The sequence below is a fragment of the Crocodylus siamensis genome, chromosome 9 (assembly GCF_052110815.1).
Source record: "Crocodylus siamensis isolate JL-2025a chromosome 9, ASM5211081v1, whole genome shotgun sequence".
Lineage (NCBI taxonomy): Eukaryota > Metazoa > Chordata > Crocodylia > Crocodylidae > Crocodylus > Crocodylus siamensis.
The window spans coordinates 71733233-71754877 of record NC_143403.1 but is presented as its reverse complement, the minus strand read 5'-3'; the positions used below and the strand labels follow the sequence as shown (position 1 = coordinate 71754877).

General features: G+C 42.7%; 2 protein-coding genes across 4 annotated transcripts in view; both read left to right on the top strand.

The window, feature by feature from the left end:
* Window positions 1-7163, top strand: part of CFAP251 (cilia and flagella associated protein 251) — a 33232-nt gene extending 26069 nt beyond the window's left edge. For all 3 annotated transcript variants that reach the window (XM_090063976.1, XM_090063973.1, XM_090063977.1), the window contains exon 23: window positions 7125-7163. In XM_090063976.1, coding sequence (XP_089920102.1) covers window positions 7125-7136 — 12 coding nt within the window. In that variant the 3' untranslated portion in view covers window positions 7137-7163. The remainder of the gene's footprint in view (window positions 1-7124) is intronic.
* BCL7A (BAF chromatin remodeling complex subunit BCL7A) lies at window positions 225-20279 on the top strand. Its single transcript, XM_090063979.1, has 6 exons — window positions 225-451; window positions 9176-9257; window positions 12331-12427; window positions 14334-14501; window positions 15482-15603; window positions 16708-20279. Exons 1-6 carry the CDS (start codon window positions 360-362, stop codon window positions 16777-16779), a joined length of 633 nt encoding a protein of 210 aa, XP_089920105.1. The 5' UTR covers window positions 225-359; the 3' UTR covers window positions 16780-20279.
* Window positions 20280-21645: the final 1366 nt, after the last annotated feature.

Below are 21645 nucleotides of genomic sequence, written 5' to 3'. Positions count from 1 at the left end.
CGGCGCAGTGGTGCGAGGGTCGGGGCGCAGGCCTGGCGAGGGGCAGGGGCCACCTCAGGCCTGGCAGGTGCCGGTGTTTTGGGGCGAGGGGGTCGGGCTTGAGGCCCAGGCCCAGCTGGCTGGCCCGCGGCCTGAGGCGCGGCGCGGCGCGAGCGGGACCCCCCGCCCGGCGGCAGGCCGCGGAGCCCGCGCTGGGCCGGCGCGTGCGCGGTGCGGGCGGGGCGGGGCGGGGCGGGCGGAGCCGGCGGCGGGCGGGCGCGGCATTGTGCGTGCGGGGCCGCGAGCCGAGCCGAGCCGGGCCGGGCCGGGCCGAGCGCCGCAGTCTCCGCCGCCGTCTCGTCGTCGGCCGCAGCCGCAGCATGTCGGGCCGGTCGGTGCGGGCCGAGACCCGCAGCCGCGCCAAGGATGACATCAAGCGGGTCATGGCGGCCATCGAGAAAGTGCGCAAATGGTGAGCGGACCCGGCCCGGCCCGGCCCGGCCCCGGCGCGCGAGACCCCGGCCCGGCCCGGCCCCGGCCCCGGCCCCAGCGCCGCCCGGCAGCCATTGCGCCGCCTCAGCGCGGCCCCGGCCCCGGCGGCCGCTCCATTGTGCGGCCGCGGCCCGGCTTTGTCTGCGCCTCGGCCCGCCCGGAGCCCGCACGCGGCCCGGCCCCCGCCCGGCTGCGGGGCGCAGGAGGCAGGGAGGGAGCGCGGGCCGGGTGTGCCGGCCCCGACAGGCCGGCGGCCGGTGTCCCGTGCCCGGGGCGCGGGCCTGGGGCCGGGGGCGGCTCTGCCCCAGCGCCCGGGCCGGGCCCGCCGCCCGCGCCCGCGCCTCCCGACCCGCACGGCTGTGCGACTACACACCTGTCCCGCTGTCGCCCGTCTCTGCACCTACACATCTGTCCACCTACCTCTGCATCCGTGTGCCTGACTATATTGATCTATCCATCTGTAGCCTATCTAAGTATGCCTCTGTCTGTCTGTACATCCATGGATCTGTCCAACTATACATCCGTCTGTCTCTCTGTCTGTCTGACTATACATGTATTTATCTGTCTACCTAACGATATGCTTATCTGTATATACATCTGTCGATCTATTTATCTATGCCATCTATCGATAGGCAGGCAGATAATTACATAATTATGGCGATCAGTTATGGCATAGCAGGGTGGTTGGGTTTTCTTTCCGCTTATTTTCTTGATATTTCCTTACACCCCTGTACTTGTCCGATCACGCTGTATAGGAGACTCAGAGGCGAGAGTGACAGAAGTTTGACCTTTTCTTCATAGTCGACAAAAAGGCATTTTTAAATCTTATTTCTTTCTTTTTGGCCGGTGGTGTTTTTTGTTTTGTGCTATCATAAAAATTCTGCTCAGATCTGCCAGGCAGGCTCATGGCTCCATGAGGGGAGTTTTTTTAGGATTGAAGTGGACTTGATGCAACTTAATCCTGCAGCGATGATTTGTTTCTGAAGGGTGACCCGGTAGAATTAGTGAGAGCTCCTGTTTTGCTCACTTCAGAACTGGCTCCTGTCACAGTTGGCGCCCGGGTCTGACAAGCGCTGATGTGTACCAGGTACCGACAGATTTGTTGAAAGTTTGCTGGGAATAATTTTTAGCAAACCCAGGGTCTCTAGTTGTTTCTGTTGTCTTCTCCTCTCAGACCAGTAGGATGGGAAGACACTGGGGACCTTCCGGTATTTTGCGAGTTAAACGCTTTTGGTGCTTTATACCCCCGAAGCAAGCACAGTTTGTGAGGAGGTGCGTATGCAGCGTGCCATGCGCGTGAGGACCGAACCCGCTTTTGAAGAACGGGGAACAGTTTATCCCCACAGCTTACTGTGGGAATACAGCCACCACAGGCTGCAATCCCAGCGTGCAGCGATCCCAGTTTGGATCAAGATGGGAGTGTTGCATAGTGGATCCCGTCATCTTTGAGTGCTGAACTTCAGTATTAAACCTGACTGCAGGGGCACAGCACTCTCCAGAAGTGACGGTGGCTCTGGTGTATGTTCCTCTTACTGGTGAAGGAGGACGTGCCGTAGCCTTGCACGTGAACGCAGGTGCACGCAGATGCTGCTGCGTACCTTACGGGGCTCGCTTGTCTCAGTGCAGGATTCGTCCCTTTGACAAGAGTACATTTAAGTAGTCAACTTGCTGTCAGAGGGACGTATCTTTAGATGTGTTTGCGAAGTGCCTAGCACGGGGAGGCCTCGATCTGATTGGAGCTTCTGGGCATTATTGAAACACTATGAGCAGGAATAAAGACTAGGGGTGCACCAATAACTATTTTTAACTAACCCAAAAGCGGACAGTTAACCATATTGGCTGATGCTGATCCAATAACCAATATTTAGTAATAGTGCAAGGCATTTTAACCTACTGACATAAAACTTGTTTTTGTTTGTTTTGCATTTCTAGCACATGCACACACACGCCTCCTGCCTGCTCCAGGCCTCGGTGAGGAAGGCGGTTACCACCTTATTCCCATGCATGTTGCCCCCTTGCCCACGGCTCCAACCCCCTCCCCGCGCAGCCCGTGACGCCATCCCAGGGGTGTAGGGCGGGCCCTTGTGCAGATAGCGGTGCTGGCCGTGTTTGGAGCCCCAGATCATGCTGCTGTGTCACAGCTGGTGGGCCCCGCACAGCTGAGCCCCCCTGGCCATGGGGTAAAGCCACTTTTGCAAGTGCACTTGGTGCCTTACCCCGCCGCGCGTAGTCCATCTCCGCAACAGCCCCAACTCAGGCCCCTGCTGCGCGTGTTGCATTGCAATGGCAGCGGCAGCAGGACCTGGTAACAGTCCCTTTGTCGCTGTGCGTGGCACCCTGTAACTGCTCCCTAGCGCCTGCCCTCCCGCTGCTCACGGGGACCTGTAGGCTGGGGCTGGCGAGGGCTCACCAGGATGCTCTGAGCACAGAGCCTTAATTATCAGCTACAAGAAGCTAAAAAAGCCAGTAACTAAGAACCTCATTTCTCTTTTTACTGGTGCTGATCCAATAGCCAACTGATATATCGGTGCACCCCTAATAAAGTCATTGACTAAATGGTTTTGATCTTTGCGGGATGTGCTGCCAAGTGTTACTTAACCGGGTTGCTTTAAACTACTCCATCAAGGGTACTCTGTTGTAGAAAAACCTCAGGTGCGCATCAGACGAGGTATTTGTGCTTAAAATCTGTTCCGTTTGAGTGTGCGGTGGAAGTGCTGGCCATCTATAGCTAAAAGGGATAAACCTTTTTTTTGGATAAAAATATTTATCATTTTCTACTAAGCCTACCCAAAGAATGATCCCAGGTCAGTGCATCTCAGTGGGTTTGCATGTTGTGTGTCTGTTTCTTACCCCCACTCTCCAAAATGCATCACTTGTTGCTTTCAAAAAGTTGACAGAAATACATAGATTTTGAGGTGGAATCAGTCGTTTTTAGTGGCACTGAGGTGATGTTGAGAGGCCTGAAGAAGGTACCATGATACCTGAAAGCTTGCCAGTTATTGGACCAACTGCATAGTCGGGATAGACAAAGATATCACCCACAAGAATTCTTTCTTCTCTCTAATAATGTTTATACGTTTTTATTGAAGAAGGGCTAAACATCAGACAGTTTGTGATACCAGGAAGAAAATTAAAAGTCTCTTCCTTGATGAAAATCAGGTGTCCTTATTAAAAAAATTAAGTATTTATTTACTAAAGGCATTTGTAAAATGTCCCTAATGAAACCATGGTGCATCATACGTGTCTCAGACTAAGCTCAGAAACCCCCCAAGTGTAGGGTTGAGCACTTCTCAACTCCCACAGAGCAAGTAAGGATGGAGACAAGCAGAGACGGAGCTAGCACTTGGACAGGAAGCATGACCCAAACAACGGGGCACTAGACCAAGACTGAGGAAACTTGTTTGGCTCTGGCTGCTCTTGACTTGCTTGGTGGTTGCGGGTATGTCATTGACCACTTTGGCTCATTTTTCCCAAGCAGTAATTTAAGGACAATGCTAGTTTTCCTGCTTTAATAAAATAGATTTGGAAATCTGTTGGTAAAAATCATGAGAAACATTTTCAGGATTTATTGTGGCAAAGAATCATCTGTGGGGTCCAACTTAAAGAGGGTTAAAAGTAGTGAATGTGTGAGTGAAGGGGCAAGCGGTGCGTTCGTTAGATCCCAGTACCTCCCCACTGGAGGATCCTTGTAGGCTCTAGGGATAGCTCTTCTGAGCGGTGCAGCTGGAGCATCTCTGCTCACTGTCTCACTTGGCCTGTAGAAATTGTGCGGTTTAACCCCTGGAGGTTGAAGAGATCATCTTCAGATCTTGCAGCAGGGCCTTCTCCCTTGAAACAATTTCCATTTGTAAGAACTTAAAAACTTTCCTTTCCCCTTTTCTTTCTCTCCTGCAAATGTAGTTGAAACATGGGATTTTTTGTTGGCACCCTGAAGAAAGCTTTTGCTGACTACCTTTTTTGGTGGGTAATTGTAGTGTAGCCATGTTGTTGGCTCCTACCAGTATTTTAGACCTCTCTTCTAATCCTGTACACAGCAGGATATATGAAAACAGACTGCAGTTGGGTCTGTCCAGCCCTGTTGCTCTCAACATTGTTAGCACTGGTAAAGCTGAAATGGGGTTGGTCTAATAAAAGATATCAGATTTACCCAAATAACATGGTCTGCTGAAATGGGGTAGCACTTCTAATACCGGCAGGACATCTATTTGAGATGTAATGGTCTACAGTGCAGCCTTCATGTGCTTGGCTTGTACTTTTTTTATGTATCACATTACACCCGAACGGACTGGTGGGAGTTATTGGGCATTTATTTCCAGGGAAAAATTTGGCCTTTCATAAATGTACCCTTTTGATTACTGTAGGCAACAGGCGCCATCCCTGCATTTTGGAGGTCGATAAAACTTGCATAAAAATACATTCTTACATATATAAGTGAAATGGTGGTTTTACCACTGGAACACGTTTCGGGGAAGAAAACTTCAAAATGAAGGAGAGATCCTTGGCCAGCGCTTTTGTCTGTTCTTTCTGAGGCTGTCACAGGTGTTACTTGAGCATGTTGCAGTAGGGCCTGGGGGCCCTTCTTGCTACGCACAGACACACCTATGGGCAGAGCCACACCTCTAAAGAGTGAACTCAGAATCCGTTTTCAGTGTTACTTTATGCATTTGGCAGCAGCTTGCGTGTGTGGTTGTAATTCTGATTTTCACCAAACTCTGTTGCAATGCAAGTGAGCGTGATGTGATAAATTCAGCGTTATGGCGTCACTTTGTGATCATCAGGACAAGATGGGGTATGCAGGTGGTGGTCTATACTGCTATGGGGACTATCATAAGAAGCAATTTGTGTTTAAACAGCAGACATGGGAAGAAACTAGCAAGCTGACTGATCATTTTGAAAGCCCCTTTTTAAGTGATGCAGCTATATTGGCAGCAAAGGCTTTCAGTTCTTGTTTCCTCAGACATTTTGGTTTTTACATATGGCACTCATGCAAAAGCCCCCTTGATATTTCATGTGTAAATGTAACACAAGCTATTCTGTTTTACCCTGTAATTTATTCCATTGATATGTGGAATTTGATGCTAATTTAACTTTGGGGGCTCTGAGGCTTTTTAATTTTCTTCTTTATTTCCAGAAAGTGTTGTCTGTTTAAAATTAGACCTTGAGTAATGTGATTACATAACTTGGGAGACGCACTGGTATCCTGGAACCTTAAAATGAAAAAAATACTAATATTTAATCATGCGTAGTGCTTATGTACCTTTGCCTGCCTTTAAAATACTGTATAAATAAAGGAACGCTGTCAACCTTTAAAATGTTTCACCCTAAAGTGTGATTTCCCCCCCCCGGTATTGTATCAACCAGCTTATAAGTTTGCTTTTCCTCCTGTGGATCTTTAACTTATAATCATCTCTTTTTTTTCAGTTTTTACTTTTCACCCAGAGGTAGGACTTGATATATCACTAGTTTCACTGTTTCCCATAACTGTGACAACAAGGAGGATTTAAAAATAGAAAAATGACTTATGAAGTCAGAATATTGACAGACAGACCTGGGCAATAGGAGTTGGAAATTACAGTGCTTTAGATGAATAACTCTCAGCTCAGTGGTCCCTTTAACAAAAATACCTAATGAGGTAGGTTAGTAGAGAGACCAGTTTTCTTCGTGACTATGTAAAAATGATAAAAAATAAATTGCTAATCAAAGGTGGCTATGTTCAAATGGAGTAGAACTGTCATCCAGGGAAATTTTGGATTAGCCTCTGAAAATAAGAGGCTTAAGTGTGTCCCACAGACAGTGTACTGTCACGTCCATTTTACAGATGGACATACTGGGACAGAGAGGTACATTATCTGGGGTCACACACACAGGGACAAAGACTTTTCCTCACTCCTGCTCTTGTGCTCAGTCAGCCAGCACATTCTGCCATTCAGACAGCGCCCCACACATTTTGGGTGTTACTGGCCAAATAAATGTGTATTTTATGTTGATTCAATTTAATGTAAAATGGGATGTTTCTCAGTTGCAGTTTAGGGGGGATTTTTTTTGCACAATAAATAAAAGGGAGAGCATTAGAACAGATATAGGGTTTGTGCTAACATGTCAGATGAAAACATTCTGGGAAGGTTTTTTTAGGGTAAGCATTCATCTTTACCTGCGTATGAAGCTGAGATCCCTGGCTTGTTCCTTAGATCCTAAAAGGTGTTTAGTGTTTGAAACCAGTTAAGTTTCTTCACCCCTTTCTAAGTTTGTTGCTTACATTGGCAGCCGTTTCAGTCAGAGGCTGTTAAAGAAGCTTGTCTTCTCTGCTCATATTAACACTTATATGTTCTATAAAGCTGCAATATTGCAAGCACTTACACATGTAAAAGAAAGTATATGTGAGTAGTCCCAGTCAGTTCATTGTTATTGCTCTTTATGTACATGTGCCTGCAAAACTGGGGCATTGGCATATTTCCATTGAAAATTATTTTTATCCCCCTTCTGTTGTTTGGATGACTGTTTTTTGGGTTTTGTTTTTTTTTAATTCTGTTAGTTGGGAGGTTGTTAAAGGCTAAGAGATTGCTTGGCAGTTTTAAAATAATTGAAATGTCAGGGCTAATTTTAATACGAGAAGGAAAAAGTTACTAATATAGGTTTCCTCCTGTGTTCTACAGTCTGTCCAGTGAAGATGCTGTGTGAGGCTGCTTTGAGATGCTAACAGGTATCTTGAACTTTTGGTTTTCCAGTGCAGCATCTCTGAGTAATATTTTGATGTAGGAGAAGACCGAAATATCGGGTGCTATTTATTCACCAAGGAAAAAACTTTCAGTTAGTTATTCCTGTATCACTTTTCAAAAGTTTTCTTAACTAGAAATACATTTAGGTTTTTCTATATCCTTAAAAAAATCTACATCATCATGATGTCTTCACAGTTCTCATCATTTACATGCTGTCATCTCCACACCCATTTTTACCATGGCTAGGAACAGAGTTCAAATCAAGTTCCAGTTAACTTCTGCCATGCCTTAGTTGTCTGTTGTAGATGAATTTCATAGATTTCATAGACATCAGGGCTGGAAGGGACCTCGGGAGATCATCGAGTCCAGCCCCCTGCCCAAAGGGCAGGAAGTCAGCTGGGGTCATAGGATCCCAGCAAGATAAGCATCCAATTTACTCTTGAAGGTGTTCAGCGTAGGTCCTTGAACCACCTCCGATGGCAGGCTGTTCCAGACCTTGGGGGTTCGGACAGTAAAGAAATTCTTTCTTATGTCCAGCCTGAAAAACGGTCTCGCAGGAGTTTATGATCGTTTGACCTTGTCATCCCTTGGGGCGCTCTGGTGAACAAACTTTTAATGGAGCTAAGCCACGTATACAAAACTGGAAATCAGTTCATCTGAACTGAAGCTTAAACAGTGTTTTTAAAAAAAGTCATTGTAGGGAAAGCCCAAACTTGTTACCGGAGTGCCATGGCTAGTTCCTTTTCTAAGCACAGAAGAGTATCCCTTAAAGGAAGACAGAGATCAAAGTTGACATTGCCTGCATTTTGGCCACTAACAATCAGGAGGGTGTCAGTGGCACTCAAATGTGATCACAAGCCTCTCTGAATAGATCACAAATGCACTGGACAAGGATCATCCAGCCTCTTCCTTCCTGCAGTGAACAGTTTTAAATATATACTTAAATGATAGGTTTGGCATGCAGCTGTCATGTGTATCTTTGTTTAAAAAAAAAAAAAGACAAAACAGAACTCAAAGCAGCATATGTTTTAGAATCTTAAATTAATACCAATTGTTCCTGGATAAGTAGCCAGTAGTGTTTCTGTTGGTTTGTAATGGATCTGTTTGCAGAAATGTATTTTGAATCTACAAACCAATAGTGATCCACTGTGCCTTGAGAAACCTGATCGCCAGCGACTAGGTGAAGTTTCTCTGGTGGTATGGACCTGCCTTTAGCGTTCTGCTTCTCCAGGAGTTTGGTTCCTGAACTCCCAATTTTTGGCATCCTCCCCATTTTGTATCTGCCTGGCCTCCCACAGCAGTGGTGCCCTCTGGCCAGATTTTCTTCACAGGTCACCAGTCTCGCTGTGACTGGGTGGCAGAGTCTGCACGGGTGCCGCAGGCTGTGCTGTCCGCTCTTGCAGCTCGTGCTCAGGCCCTGCTGGTCCAGGGAGCCAGGACCTGATGAATCTGTTTCTAGCCTTCTGCATGGCAGTGCGTAGTGCTTCTTAGTAGTCCTTTGTTTAAAAAATATTTGCTGTTGGTATTGAGTGAACACCAAAATCGTTACAAGGTTCTCTCCAAAAAAAAAAGTCATCTGGTCACAGTGCATGCAGATTTCCAGTATCAATAAGCACAGCTCTTGAGAGTAGCCCAGGTCTGAAAACCTCTGCTGCTGCATGCAATGTTAAATGACAGCTGTAACTGTTTTAACTTCGGTAGAAGTCTGCATAACCATATCTCTTGCCCAGGCCTCGTTACTGCTACTGCAGTCCCTCAGCCAGACAAGTAAGAGCCCTCAGAATTGTGAAGCAGTTTATTTGCAGGCTTCAATCTTTTGGTTTTGTTTTTTTTAAAGTGAATAATTGTATATATGTGTTTGAGGTGGTGTAATAGTATCTTACTGGAGTGATAGCCTATTTATATCCTTGAGAGCATACAGTGGTAGGTCTTTTTATTCTGAATATAAAGATTTTAATTTTAACTTCTCCTGCATTGTAATTTTGTAGGGAGAAGAAGTGGGTGACAGTTGGTGACACATCCCTCAGGATTTACAAATGGGTACCAGTAACAGAGCCCAAAGTTGATGATGTAAGTATCGCTGCACATCCTACAGGTATCTTGTGTTTAGTTGGGGTTTACAGGAAATACCCTAGCCCTCCCCAGATCTTGCAAGCTACGGCTGGGTTGGCTAGGTTGGTAGCACTTGAATGGAAGATCTTGAGAAATCTAGGCTGCTGCAGAAAGTGCTGTTGGTGATTCAGTAGGTGGCTCTCTTCTGCCTGGATCAGCATACAGGCTGTGCTCTTTACCATGTAATTCCTGGGGACATCATGCATGCAAAGGTCCTTCAATGGATCTTTCAGAAAAAGTCTCGGGCCTTTATCCATATTGATCAAAGTCCAGCTTCCAGGCCCAGCTCTGTCCTTGATTAAGGATGTGTTATAAAGCAAGCCTTTCTTTTTCCATGGCTTCATCTGACTGAAGACTTCACTGGCTGAAGATAAGCATTTCTGTAGTGTCTGTTATATTTAAAAGTGCCTTAAAACTGAACTAGATATGTGAGAAATAACCTCTCATGAATTTCTTTGTGGAAAAAATACAACCAGTATATGAACACGGTCATTTTTAACTCCTTAATAAGTGTTTGTGCTAATTGGACTATTTGTGACACAAGAGACAGTGATCATTGTGCTGCAGTTAGGTCGGGTTTGTTAAATATATTTCTGACCTGAGTGTTGCAATTGCTGGGGCATTCTGGGTCCACTTTCTTACATCTAAGTTTGCAGCCAAGAGGATGCTAGCGGTGTATTTTCCCAAATGTCCTGCATAGTACGCTTCTGTAATGGAGACCTGGAATGGAGTTTGATGTGGTTCCAGGGTGCCTAAGGCCCCAGTTCTGCAGTTCGTTCTGCATAAATACCTGCTAAGTCAGTGAGGTTCTGTGATTGTACAGAGTCTTTCTACATAGAACCAGTTCCAATATTTGGGTGGTAATTTGGACATATTGGGCAAATATCCCTAGATTTTGGGCCTACGCTTAATTGTCACCATCTCCTTGAAACTAGGTCATTCTAACATCTACGTCAAATGCTGCTTATCCCCAGTAGGCACAGTCATGCTGCTGCAGCAAATTGCAGTCTAGTTTAAGGTTAAAGGGTGTCTGCGTTGTTTCTTTGATTAAGGGGAGGTCTTTTTGAACAGAAGAAAAATCTGTACTGACAGTAAAGTGAATGGGAGAGGGTGCAAAATCTTTGCATGTTCTACTTGGTCTCAAGGATCTTTTTTGCACCAGCCCTTGGCCTGCTCTATAGGAGCAGACCAGGGTCCTCTTCGACTGATCATTTGAATATGACATGGGGGCTTCTTAATGTGCTGCAGTGTTTCATGGTCCCAAGGGAATATTGCCTAATATTTTAGGGATCGTGATATACTCCTCTTTCCCTTGCGCGTGCAGAAGAGATGATTTAGGAGTTCCTCATTCAAGTGTTACCACTTTGATCCTTCCAAAAAGAAAACCCAAGTATTTGGGAATGTGGCGTCCTTGATTCAGAGCAGGCAGTTCTGTACCTAACTTTCTGAAATGCGTGCACGTGAGTGTGCATATTTAAAGTGTTCTGCCCCACTGCTCCTACTGGAAAGCCATTCCAGAACCTCACAGCCCTGATGGTTAGAGGCCACCTTACAATCACCAGCCTAAACTTGTTCACGGTGAGTTTTTGTGTGTTCTTGTGCCAAAATTGTTGTTATGTTAAATAGTTTTTCCTCTCCTTGAAGTTTATCCCCTTGATGTAGTTATAGAAAAGTCCTAGCTCCTTCAGCCTTTTTGTTCCGCTAAATAAGCTGAGTTCATGCAAAGATTTACCTTTTCTCTATGTGTAACTTTTCCACCTATTCTGTTACAAGTTAAAAGAAGGAAAAGACCTATATTTGTCTTGTTGAATCCTTCAGGTTTTATTGAGTGCCATCTTGTTTGTGTCTCTTTGGAAGATGCTGCCTAACCCTAATGGGCTGCTGGTTTAGCTTTTCCTACATTAGAAGCTGGCTTTTCATTCTCACAGCAAGCATTGGTTCTCCACAAGCAGTGTAGCTGGTACTTTCTCTTTGGGGATTAATTACATCATGTTTTAATTGGAAATGTTTCATCCCTTTCCAGCCCCAGATTTTTCCCTGCTTTGGATGCATACTACCATCTTTCCCTTTGTATTAATGCTTGCAGCTCCTTCTGTTACTGTAGTGTAATGTGCTGTATGTTCATGCAGGACAGTCTTGCTGCTGTGAGTTGGTTCTTTCTCTCATGCTGGCTGATCTTTCCTACTCTATTATTAATGTAGAACCTACATTAGATGTGGAGTAGGAGAAAGTCTCCACGGCCTGGGTCAGCAAGAGGGAGGCAAAGGCCATTGTTTCATAGAAGGAATTCTGAATTACCTTTGTATACACATTCAAGAATTCATGCGAAGGTTAAGATGCTCCTTCCACAGGGACAGGTGGGAGCCCAGCCTGGGGAAAGCCCTGTCACCTCATGATATGGCTTTCCAAGGAGATCAGAGTGGAAGCTGAGGTAGGGCAGAGAGTTGATTTACCCATGAGCAAGGCTGCAGAGTCAGAAATTAAGTAAAGACCTTCTGATTCTTAGCACCTGTCTATTCTGATCAATGCCATTGCCTCCCTGTCTGTCTTGATGGGAAATCTTGACTTTGTCTTCCCTTTCCCAGTTAAAGTTTTAGCTGTTGGAAGAGGGAGGGAAAAGCAATAAAAACACTAATGCCCCCAAAGGCCACCATAATGGGTGCATAATTAATCAAAATGTGCACCTATTGCAGTACTTTGCTGAATTAGATGTCTTCAAACCATCAATAACAATATGCCATACTGGACAGCAGTCTTATTTCTCAAAGTCTCTGTCACCTTAGTGGTCCAGATGCGTGGAAGAATTCCACGTGAGCAGACACCATGTTGAGAACCACATGGAGAGCTGTTTCTCTGACCTTGTAACACCAGCATCACTGGTATTGGCAATTCTTGACTTGGGTTTATTTTCCACTTGAAAGTTGTGAGTGTGAGACACAAGACTAAAATGCCAAGCTTGAAAGTCCTACACTAAATGTGGATTAATCTCATTTGTAACGCTAATCTTTAGGGGATGTCTTTGCTTTTTCAGAAAAATAAAAATAAGAAAAAAGGCAAAGATGAAAAATGTGGATCTGAAGTGACAACTCCAGAGAATAGTTCCTCTCCAGGGATGATGGACATGCATGGTGAGTAGGAGAGCATCAGACTCAGCTACCTCATGGTACTGTTGTGAAGAACCATTTTTGTATTGCTCATTGTAACTGTGGGCATGATTTGCTCAAGCGGTAATTCAGAATAGAAGTAAACTGCCCCAAATCAATGCATTAGCATCAGCAATGTCAGATGCAGGGTCTAAAATAAGATGTCTTTGTCTGTTGTGCGTGGAGCCAAATTATACAATAAAAAGGGGAAGGGACAAAACTTAAATTCAGTGCGTGGTAGTGCTTTTAGTGATTACTGATTTCTTTTGAGCATGTTTGGTAACTTAGACTAGCTCCATGTGCCTGCAAAGAGTGTCTGTCCTTAAAAAGTTCACAGCTAGTGGCTTAGTGAAAGACCCCATTCCACATTTCACACCTTAATAACTTGATCTTGGAGCCATCAGATGTAAATAACTGCAGACTGTAGTAACCCATGCAAGAGAGAAATGCATTTCTCTATCACCATCTCTCTTCCCCACTTCCCTCTTGCCCCACCACCCCTCCCTCCCAGACTGAAAAAGGTGTTTAATAAGCTCAAAATTAGCTGAAAGAATTCTGCCTCAAAAAAAACAACAGAAACTAAACATGCAAATTCACCTCCAAAATCAGTCATCTGTAAGGCATCAAAGCATGATAGCAGAGGGCTGGAATGGAAGCTCGTTTATGGCCTTAATTGTGGTGGTCTATACTGCTATGGGGACTTTTGTAACACGCACGAGAGAAATGCCATGATTCTTAACTTAGGATTTTAAGGCACTGAAGTATTCTGGATGGAAGATTATAGAAGTGCAAAAGACATGGCTGCAAGACTTTATGGTTGATTATCTTTAGTTTAATGTGTACAGTAGGTTATGTCAAACAAAATTCCTAACTGAGCTGCGACGTGAATGGTCATAACACTGGGCAGTTTCTTTCTAGCATTTGAAATTTCAGCAACATTTTAAGTTCCTAGGAATCTTTGTAAGTAAAATTCCTTGAAGAATGTGAGTGTCTTTACAGCATAATTTGTATTTTGACATGAGCATATTGGCTTAATGTTATGAAAAAAGAGGAAGCTATGTTTTCAGATAGTCTTCTTTCTCATATCACTTATGTCATTTCTGTGTGTTTTTAACCCCGTTAGTTTAATGGAGTTTATTCTGATTCTCACTGGTGTGATGTGAATCAGGGCAACAGTATTCATTCCCCATCCTAACACAAAGAAAAAAAAGTTAGGCTCCTGAAATATCTGCCCCCTGGAAGACTTTTGCGTGATACAATTAAATAACAGAAAAAGTAAAATGTTTAATTTCCCACAAAGAAATGCAGGCAGTTTAACAAAAGCAACCTGCGTTGTCTACCATGCTGCAAGTTTTTTTTTTGTGTGTGTATGTTTTACCCTGGCTGGACAAAACTCACAGCTGAGCTGGACCAGAGGTGTGGCCTTCTTTGGATGCAGAGCTCTTGCTTTAGCTATTTGCACTTCTGATATCTTCCTGTTGCATTACTGGTCTGTTTGGCTCATAATATACAGTTTTGGCTTCTGTTCAGAGGCATATACAGTAAATACAAGACTTTTGTCTGTTAGAATACTTCTAATTACTGTACCTGCCTTGGTTGCCATATCTGCAGAGATGTACACTAGAAGTATGCTGCAGGGTTTACAGCAGAGACCATCAGCAGGGTACTGGGGTCTTAAGTGTAAAAAGTCCTACTTGATTATGTGCCTCAGTGAACATGAGCGCAGCCCAAAATTCCCTCTAATGTCTCGCTAAGAGTCTCAGGTGTGCAAGGCATGTGGGATTAAGATCTATCTTGACTAGTTTTTCAGTAATGCCTGAAAAACTAAATGCAAGAAAAGCCAAAATGTCCTTTTGTATTCACTTTTCATCAAGGCAGAATTTTCTTCCAGATGACAATAGCAACCAGAGTTCAATAGCTGATGCTTCTCCAATAAAACAGGAGAACAGTAGTAACTCCAGTCCAGCACCAGAGCAGAACTCAGCAACACAAGCAGATGGCACTGAAGTAAAGTCTGATGAAATTCAGACAGATCCAAAGGAGCAGCCTGGTTCAGAAGGTAATAACATGCAGATACCTGTCTCTGTGCCTATGGCTTTTCCAGTTCCGATCACCAGTTTAAGTGATTATTTCAGTTCAAAATTTGTCATAAGAAAGACGCTTAAATGAAGTGGAATAGACTGGCTGGCTTGTCACATGAAACACAACTGTCTTTCTCCAGCACCAACAAAACAATAAATATGTTGTGAGAAGTCAGCCGTGATGAGTTGCAGCAGTCCGCCTGGGATTAGCAGTTTAACTTATCCATAAACATTTCCAGTTGGCTTGCGTTTTTTAAACTCCGTTTCATTAACATTGCATGAATTGAAGCACAGTCCTTCGCATGGATTTTGCTTTCGTACATGAAGTCTCACTGAAATAATTAGCAATTTTGTGTGCTCTTGCTCCTCTGGAAGGCAAGAGTAATTTTGTCACTGACCTTAGGGGTGGCTGGATCAGACCTAAATCCTGCCTGCAGGTAGAAGTCCTGTGCCCTGAGGATCCAAAGAGGACAAAGCCTCATTTCAGAAATGACTTTGTATTTTATTTTCACATTGATTTAGAATTGCTTTCAAAAGCTTAAAGGTGACTTCCAAATAAAAACGTTGGACCTGTTCTTTTTTTGCTGCCTTATGATGCATAGAAAGGTCTGAATATCTTTTTTAACTTCTTTCCTATTTGTTTTTAAACATTGGGAATTCAGGTCCTGTCTGTGGTCACAGTGTTGATTGGGACTCCCCCTGGCGGGTGATCCGAGTAACTATGCTGCTTCCCAGGCCGCTGGCAAAAAGAGTTCCTTAGCTCAGTGGCAGAAGCTGTTCTTGTGGTGCTGGAGCTAATGAATTTGATCCCCAGTGATGACTCGTGTCATTGGGTATGTGATTACCAGTGATTATGCTTGGATGAAACTTCTGTTTGTGTTTAGTGTTGGAATGTAAAATGGTTTAGGAGTTCTTATTTCAAGTTGATTTCACTTCTTAAACAAGTCTACTCTTGCAGATACTTCTGACGAGCAGAATTCACAGTCTTCAATGGATAATTCCATGAATAGTTCAGAGAAAGCAGACATTCAGACCTCTGGAGAAAATGATATAACATCAGAGGCATCTAAAAATTCTCAGGTAATTGTATTTAAGTACAAAGGAATGTTAGAATTTTTTTCTTCCAAATTCAGTCAACCTTTTTGTAAACATGAGGAACCAAAGGAAAATGGTCAGGAAAGGAGCTGTGTGTTACCTTCATTTCCTTCACTGTGGTCCTAATAATACATGTAGGCCGGGGGTGTCCAAGATACATTCTGGGGGCTGGATCTTGCCAATAGCTGTCATCCAGCCTGTGGGGCTCCTACAGGGGCTTGGAATTTGAAGGTGAGACCTGCTGCTGAAATCTGGGATGTGGAGCAAGGGGGCAAAGGCAGCTGTGTTAACCCCTGTGGTTTCCTGATGCTGTCCACCCTGCTTCTTCAGGTGGGTTTGGATCTGGCTTATGAAGAGCCGTATAGTCTGGATCCAATGTGGGGGGCCAGTTCCTTGTTTAGTGAAATGCTAAAAGCTAAATCAAGATTTTTACTGATATACATTTTGGGCCTAATCTATTGAATCGTGTCTCTTTAAGGATGTTTTGGACACATTTATGTCCATTATAAAGCAGAACACTGAGTGCATCTGGAAAGGTGCAGCGTTAAGAAACTCAAAGGGCCAAATGTGGCTTGAAGCATGTATATGTACATACCTACAAAGCCATGGGTGTGGGGGGAAATGGGGCTCCTCAGATATTGTCTCTTTTGTATCCTCTCTGAGATGCCGGTGGTAGTTGGTTCAGTTGTTGCTGCACACATGCCCACTCCAAACCCCACGTGCATTGTCCTTTGCAGATTGCATTACTGTTAGCAGGAGCAACTTCCACGAGCGTGGTGTAGGCCATGGCTGAGTGTGCAGCTAAAGGAAGCAAGAGCATGACTGCTTGTAAATGCTGTTGATTTTGGAGTAGCATACGGTGGGCTTTGTGGCTGCAACCAGAAGTTTTTGCCCTGTGTTAACAAGGAAAAAGTGTAAGCAGATTGTTGGTTAAAAGGGTGATTCCTGGAAGTGTGTTCATTTGGTTACGTCACTTGCGTCCTAAAATGCTTTTTGAGTATATGCTCATAAGTTTTTTATCTGATGTCTACAGGACCTAAAATTCAGTTCAATGATAACATGAATTCTTTCTTTTTCCCCCCTGTTAAGGACTCTGAAGGAGTGCCACCTTCTAAAAAGATGAAAGTAGAGGCTTCCCAACAAAATGTTGAAGAGATTTAGACTATAGATTTTCCTGGTCAGTTTTTATGTAAGGTACATCAGTGGGCTTAATTATAGAACAACCTTACTTAAGCATCTTCTCTTGGATGAGGACAGAACTCCTAACTTTTCAAGTTACCAAGCAAAAATCCAAGAAAACCTAACAAAGGTTTAACTTCTCAGACACTGAAAACTTTTTCCTGTGAAACAAACATTGAGAACTTTTAAGTTACTGTCTCTGAAATGGTTGGAGTAAACAACTCAGGAGGGGTCTACGCACTGTTTCTAAAGTCAAAATTACAATTATGTTGCTGCTGTATTTTTTTTTCATTTCTCTATTTAACAATGTAAGATATTTAAGGATGGTACAGGTCAGGTATTAGCTTTCATGTGAAGTTCATTGTTCTGGCGTGATGTCTGCTTTTGTTTTGTGCCTTGTGTTCTGAAAACAGTGCTAACTTTTAAAGTTGTTTTGCAACTGTCTCCTTTGCAAAGTGACCTATGTTTGTATAATGCCATGTAGTAAGTTTTGTTTGATTTTTTTGGTTTTGTTTTGTTTCTTTCTTTTCTTTTCTTTTTTTTAATTTTCAATCCCTGGTGCTTAAAAATTAACAAAAGGAGATGAGAGAGATTAGGAAGCCATTTTCACACTTGGAGTCCAAGGAGACAAAGAAGCTTGATATTTTATTTTTCTGCAGCTACAGTGGACACCTTTTATTGAATGCACAGCATTCACAAATTGTAAATCTGGTCTTTTAAACACTTGACTTCAGCAGAAGTTAACAATTTATTTACCATTTATAGGCCGGATCTACATAGATAACGAAACGATTCAAGTAGGTTAAATATTAGGTCCAGATCTCTGTACTGGGTACAGTGTACATTTTACAGAAGGGTTCCACTATAAATAAAGGATCAAAGGGACTGATACATAGCAAATGTATTTGAAATGGTTTATTTTGATTATCAGGTTTTCACTGAACTGGATTTCATTGTACTGTTCTTTGATAAGATGTTTACTGATATGTTCCAATCTATACTGTATTGGGGTGTGTTGTTTTTTTTTTTTTTTAATTTTCACCAAATCTTTGTAAATAAGTCTTGTTTCCATGAACTGCGTTGGTAGGAAAGTTCCTTCCTTTTCGATTATGTTGAAGTCTGCTCATTCTAGACTTGAATGAGAGGTGCTGAGCATGTGCAACTCCCTTCGAGTCAACAGCATTTAGAGGTGCAGAGCATCGACAAGGATCAGGTCCTGAACGCCTGCTCTTGCAGTAGGCTTAGTACTTCCGTAGTGGTGCCGAGTCATCTCAGCACCCAGCAACAGCAGTAGGAATTACTTGTGTGAGTAAGGAATATTCACATGAGAAATATGTGTTGATGGATTGGGTCCTTAATCTTCTTTTGCTCGGTGCAGGAGATGGACCTGGTAATTCAAATCAAGATCCCACAGCTATGAAAATGGTTGCATATAGTTTGTAAGCTAAGAACTGTAGATATTTTTTAATGATAAAATTGCTTCCAGTCGATACATTTTCATACTTAGCTCTTTGTAATCTTATTTATTTCTGAATTCTCCAATGGTGAAAATGGCTTGAGCTTTGACTACTGCATTGCATTTGCAATTACCACTTTAATTATGAAACACAGCATGGGGCGGGAAAAGTGGGGAGCCAATGCTGACCTTCTATAAGATGTTTGCGGGATTCAACTCCAAATAACTTGCTACGCTAAGTTTGGGATTTTTTCCTTTATGTTGAAATAAACTTTTTGGATCTTAACTAAATAAAATTTGGTTGCAAATCATTCATGAAAGCAGTGTGCTCCCTAATAAGTTTTTGAATTCTCTGGTCAGATCATAAAGTTCATTAACATTCTGGAAATAAGGAAATAAGGAGCCAATAGTTATGTTTGCACAATATACATAATGAAATGGAAGAAGTATCTCTCTTGAATTGTGTGTATGCTTAAAAATGTGGATGATAACTGGTCAACGGCTATCAGTTTGTATGTATATTACACTCAGAATTAATTAATATTTTGTGAGAAAAATTCTATTTGATATATTAAATGAGTAAATTTAAAGAAATTCAAATTTTTAAAAACACTTTGATTCACTCATTTTAATTTTTAATACTAAAACGACATGAATCTGATGCCACCTTTGACAAGTAGTCATGTTTACTAATTGCTATCTTCAGATTGTTCATGTTTTTGATTTTTCTGTAAGTTTCCAAGGGACTAAATAGGGTGGGGAGGTTGTTTGTTTTGTTTTGTTTTGTTTTTTGGTTTAAAAACTGATTCCTGTACTTTAGGAAGAAAAAATATATAAATAGCACTAAAATACCTCAAATTTTTCATTAGGTAGAAACATTTATTGGCATTACTGACACCAACAGGTTAACTATAAAATTCCGTTTTTCTCCTCTGGCTTCTGCTCAGAACCGTGTCCATTGTTCTGTGGCTTGGAAAACAAAGCAGCATAACCATTTTGCCTAGTCGCTTTATTTCTAAAATAGTAACTTTTAAATTTACAGCTTATACAAAATACATTCAGAACTTTTTTTTAATCAGATTCTAGTGACAACAGACAATTGAACAAGCAGATAGATTTGGGTTCCTTAAACCTGTTAATGTCAGTCTCTTTCTTAGAGACTTTGACATTACCTGGTGTGAAGAAATCCAAAATAGAGTATAAGACTGTTATTAGTCTTTCTTTGAAGTGCCTAATAACACATATGGGCCAATGGATGTGAGTAAACACATTTTAATGCCAGAAAGTACAGATGGGATCAAACCAGAACATAGGATCCAAGCCCTGTTTAGGGTTGGAACCAGATCTAAATCCAGCTTATTGGCTTGGACCATCTCTACCTGAAATCTGTTTTATGAACTCACTGTAAAAGGGTGAATTGAAACCATTGCGATGTGGAGCAGAAGGGGAGTTGTAATTTACTTCAAGGTGACTGAAAGTTCTCATACAGCTCACGTTCTAGAAATAGTGCAAATATCATGAAGTGCTTCCTTGCTACAATGCTGAATGTTGGAGCTTCAGTTACAAAAACAAAAGAAACTAGAAGCAAGTAAATTAGTTGAGGTTGTGGAACACTTGGGAAGGCCTTCCGAATAAGAGATTTACTCAGCCAAACATTTTATAGCAGAACTATTCCTTGGAATTTTTATGCTTGGGAAAGTAGTTGTTAAACATTCCAAAAAGTGCTGGCACTTACAAAACAACAAAAAAATCAACACGGCAGTATACGAGATTGGTTTTGGGTGGCTATCTTCATACATAAACATTGTCATGTTTTGGAATGTTCTTTATATCTAAGGGCCTGTTAGAAGGTGTAAAGAATTTTTGTTTTCTTCAATACCTAATCGTTTTCCATCTTATGATTTATGTGTGTGTGTGTTGTACAGCAGTATAATTTTTTTCACTTATTTATTCCATCAGTAGCTATGGTTTGTACAATGTACAATGGTTTCATTTCAGAAATAAATAAAAAAAATCACAACATGAATGCTGCGTGAATAATTTTATCAAGGAATTTTAATTTTAAGCAATTCTCAGTTTGTCTGTTGTTTTAAATTTTTTAAATAAATAATTCAGTTTATGAATAGTTTTTAAAATGTGTGCATTCTATGGTCTCATTTGGCAATGCGTAAGACAGTATAACCTTCCAGTCTCTCAACGGACTAAAGTGCGCTGATATCCTTATAGCAGGACCTTCCTTTCTTGCATGAGTGACTTGGAGAATGTCTGGAATGAGCGAACCAGTGAGCTCACAAATCCAGTAAAATAGTAAGATTGCTACATCCCTCTGTTCCGGGCATGTGAAATGCCAAATACTACTTACGCTACACCTCTTCACATTGGGGGGGGGGGGGGGGGAGTTGGTTTTTGTTTGTTTGTTTGTTTGTTTTTTACAAAAACAAACATCATGGTAGCAGCATCTTTTTAGTGATTCTTTGCTAGGATGTAAGGAAGTCATCCGTGCAGTTCATGTCAAGGGATTGTAGACTAGTGAAGTTCTGCGTGTTTCCTTGCTCCCTGTTGGTTTGCTCTGCAGTATATGAAGAGGGCACGGGCCTTGTCTCTCCTTTCGTGTTCATATGCCTATAAAGCATCTCAGTTCTCACTTTGTTTAGTCTGGATAATTCTTCCAGGCACTTAGGACTCAGTAGAACTTGCTTCAAGTTTACTAGGACCCCACTCGGTTTAATGGAATCAGATGCCAAACGTGATGAACAGTGAATGGGAAAGTTGGGGGTATTTATAATATCCAAGTTACCCTTTTCTCAAAGAAAGTGTTAACTAATAATATTTAGCTTTTCAGGGTAAGCTCATTTTAGATGCCATTACTAAAAGAAAACCCTTTGCTTAGAAATGTGTCTATTGAGTTGGAAGCCAGCCACGGTGATGTCTGCAAATACTTTTACAATGTTCTCTTAGTCATGAAATATGCAAGTCACTTAAAGGTATGTTTCTGTTGAAAATCTGGTCATATTATCCCTGTCCCAAAGGTCCTGCATTTGAGTGCTTGTTACAGACTGGAGGGCCTGACAAGTTGAGTCTCAAAGTCATGCTGACCGGGTTAGCACATTGTTCAAAGCCTTAGTGAATTGCCCCAAAAAGGAGGATGCCAAGGAGGAGATTTTTCATGAAAAGAGGGTGCTTGCCTGCCTGTACAGAAAGGGAAGCTTTTCCAAGCTTAAGGACTGGTTTGTAAAGAGACCCGAGCAGGTTCAAGTTATTCTGTCGGCTGCAGAAGCACAGTTTTGAATTAAATTCTCTAGGCTTCTAATCCTGGCTGTGTCCCAGAACCTGGGTAGCTGTAGGTGATCCACCTTACCTCTCTTTTCTGTAGAGTGGGGAGATTCGCCTTC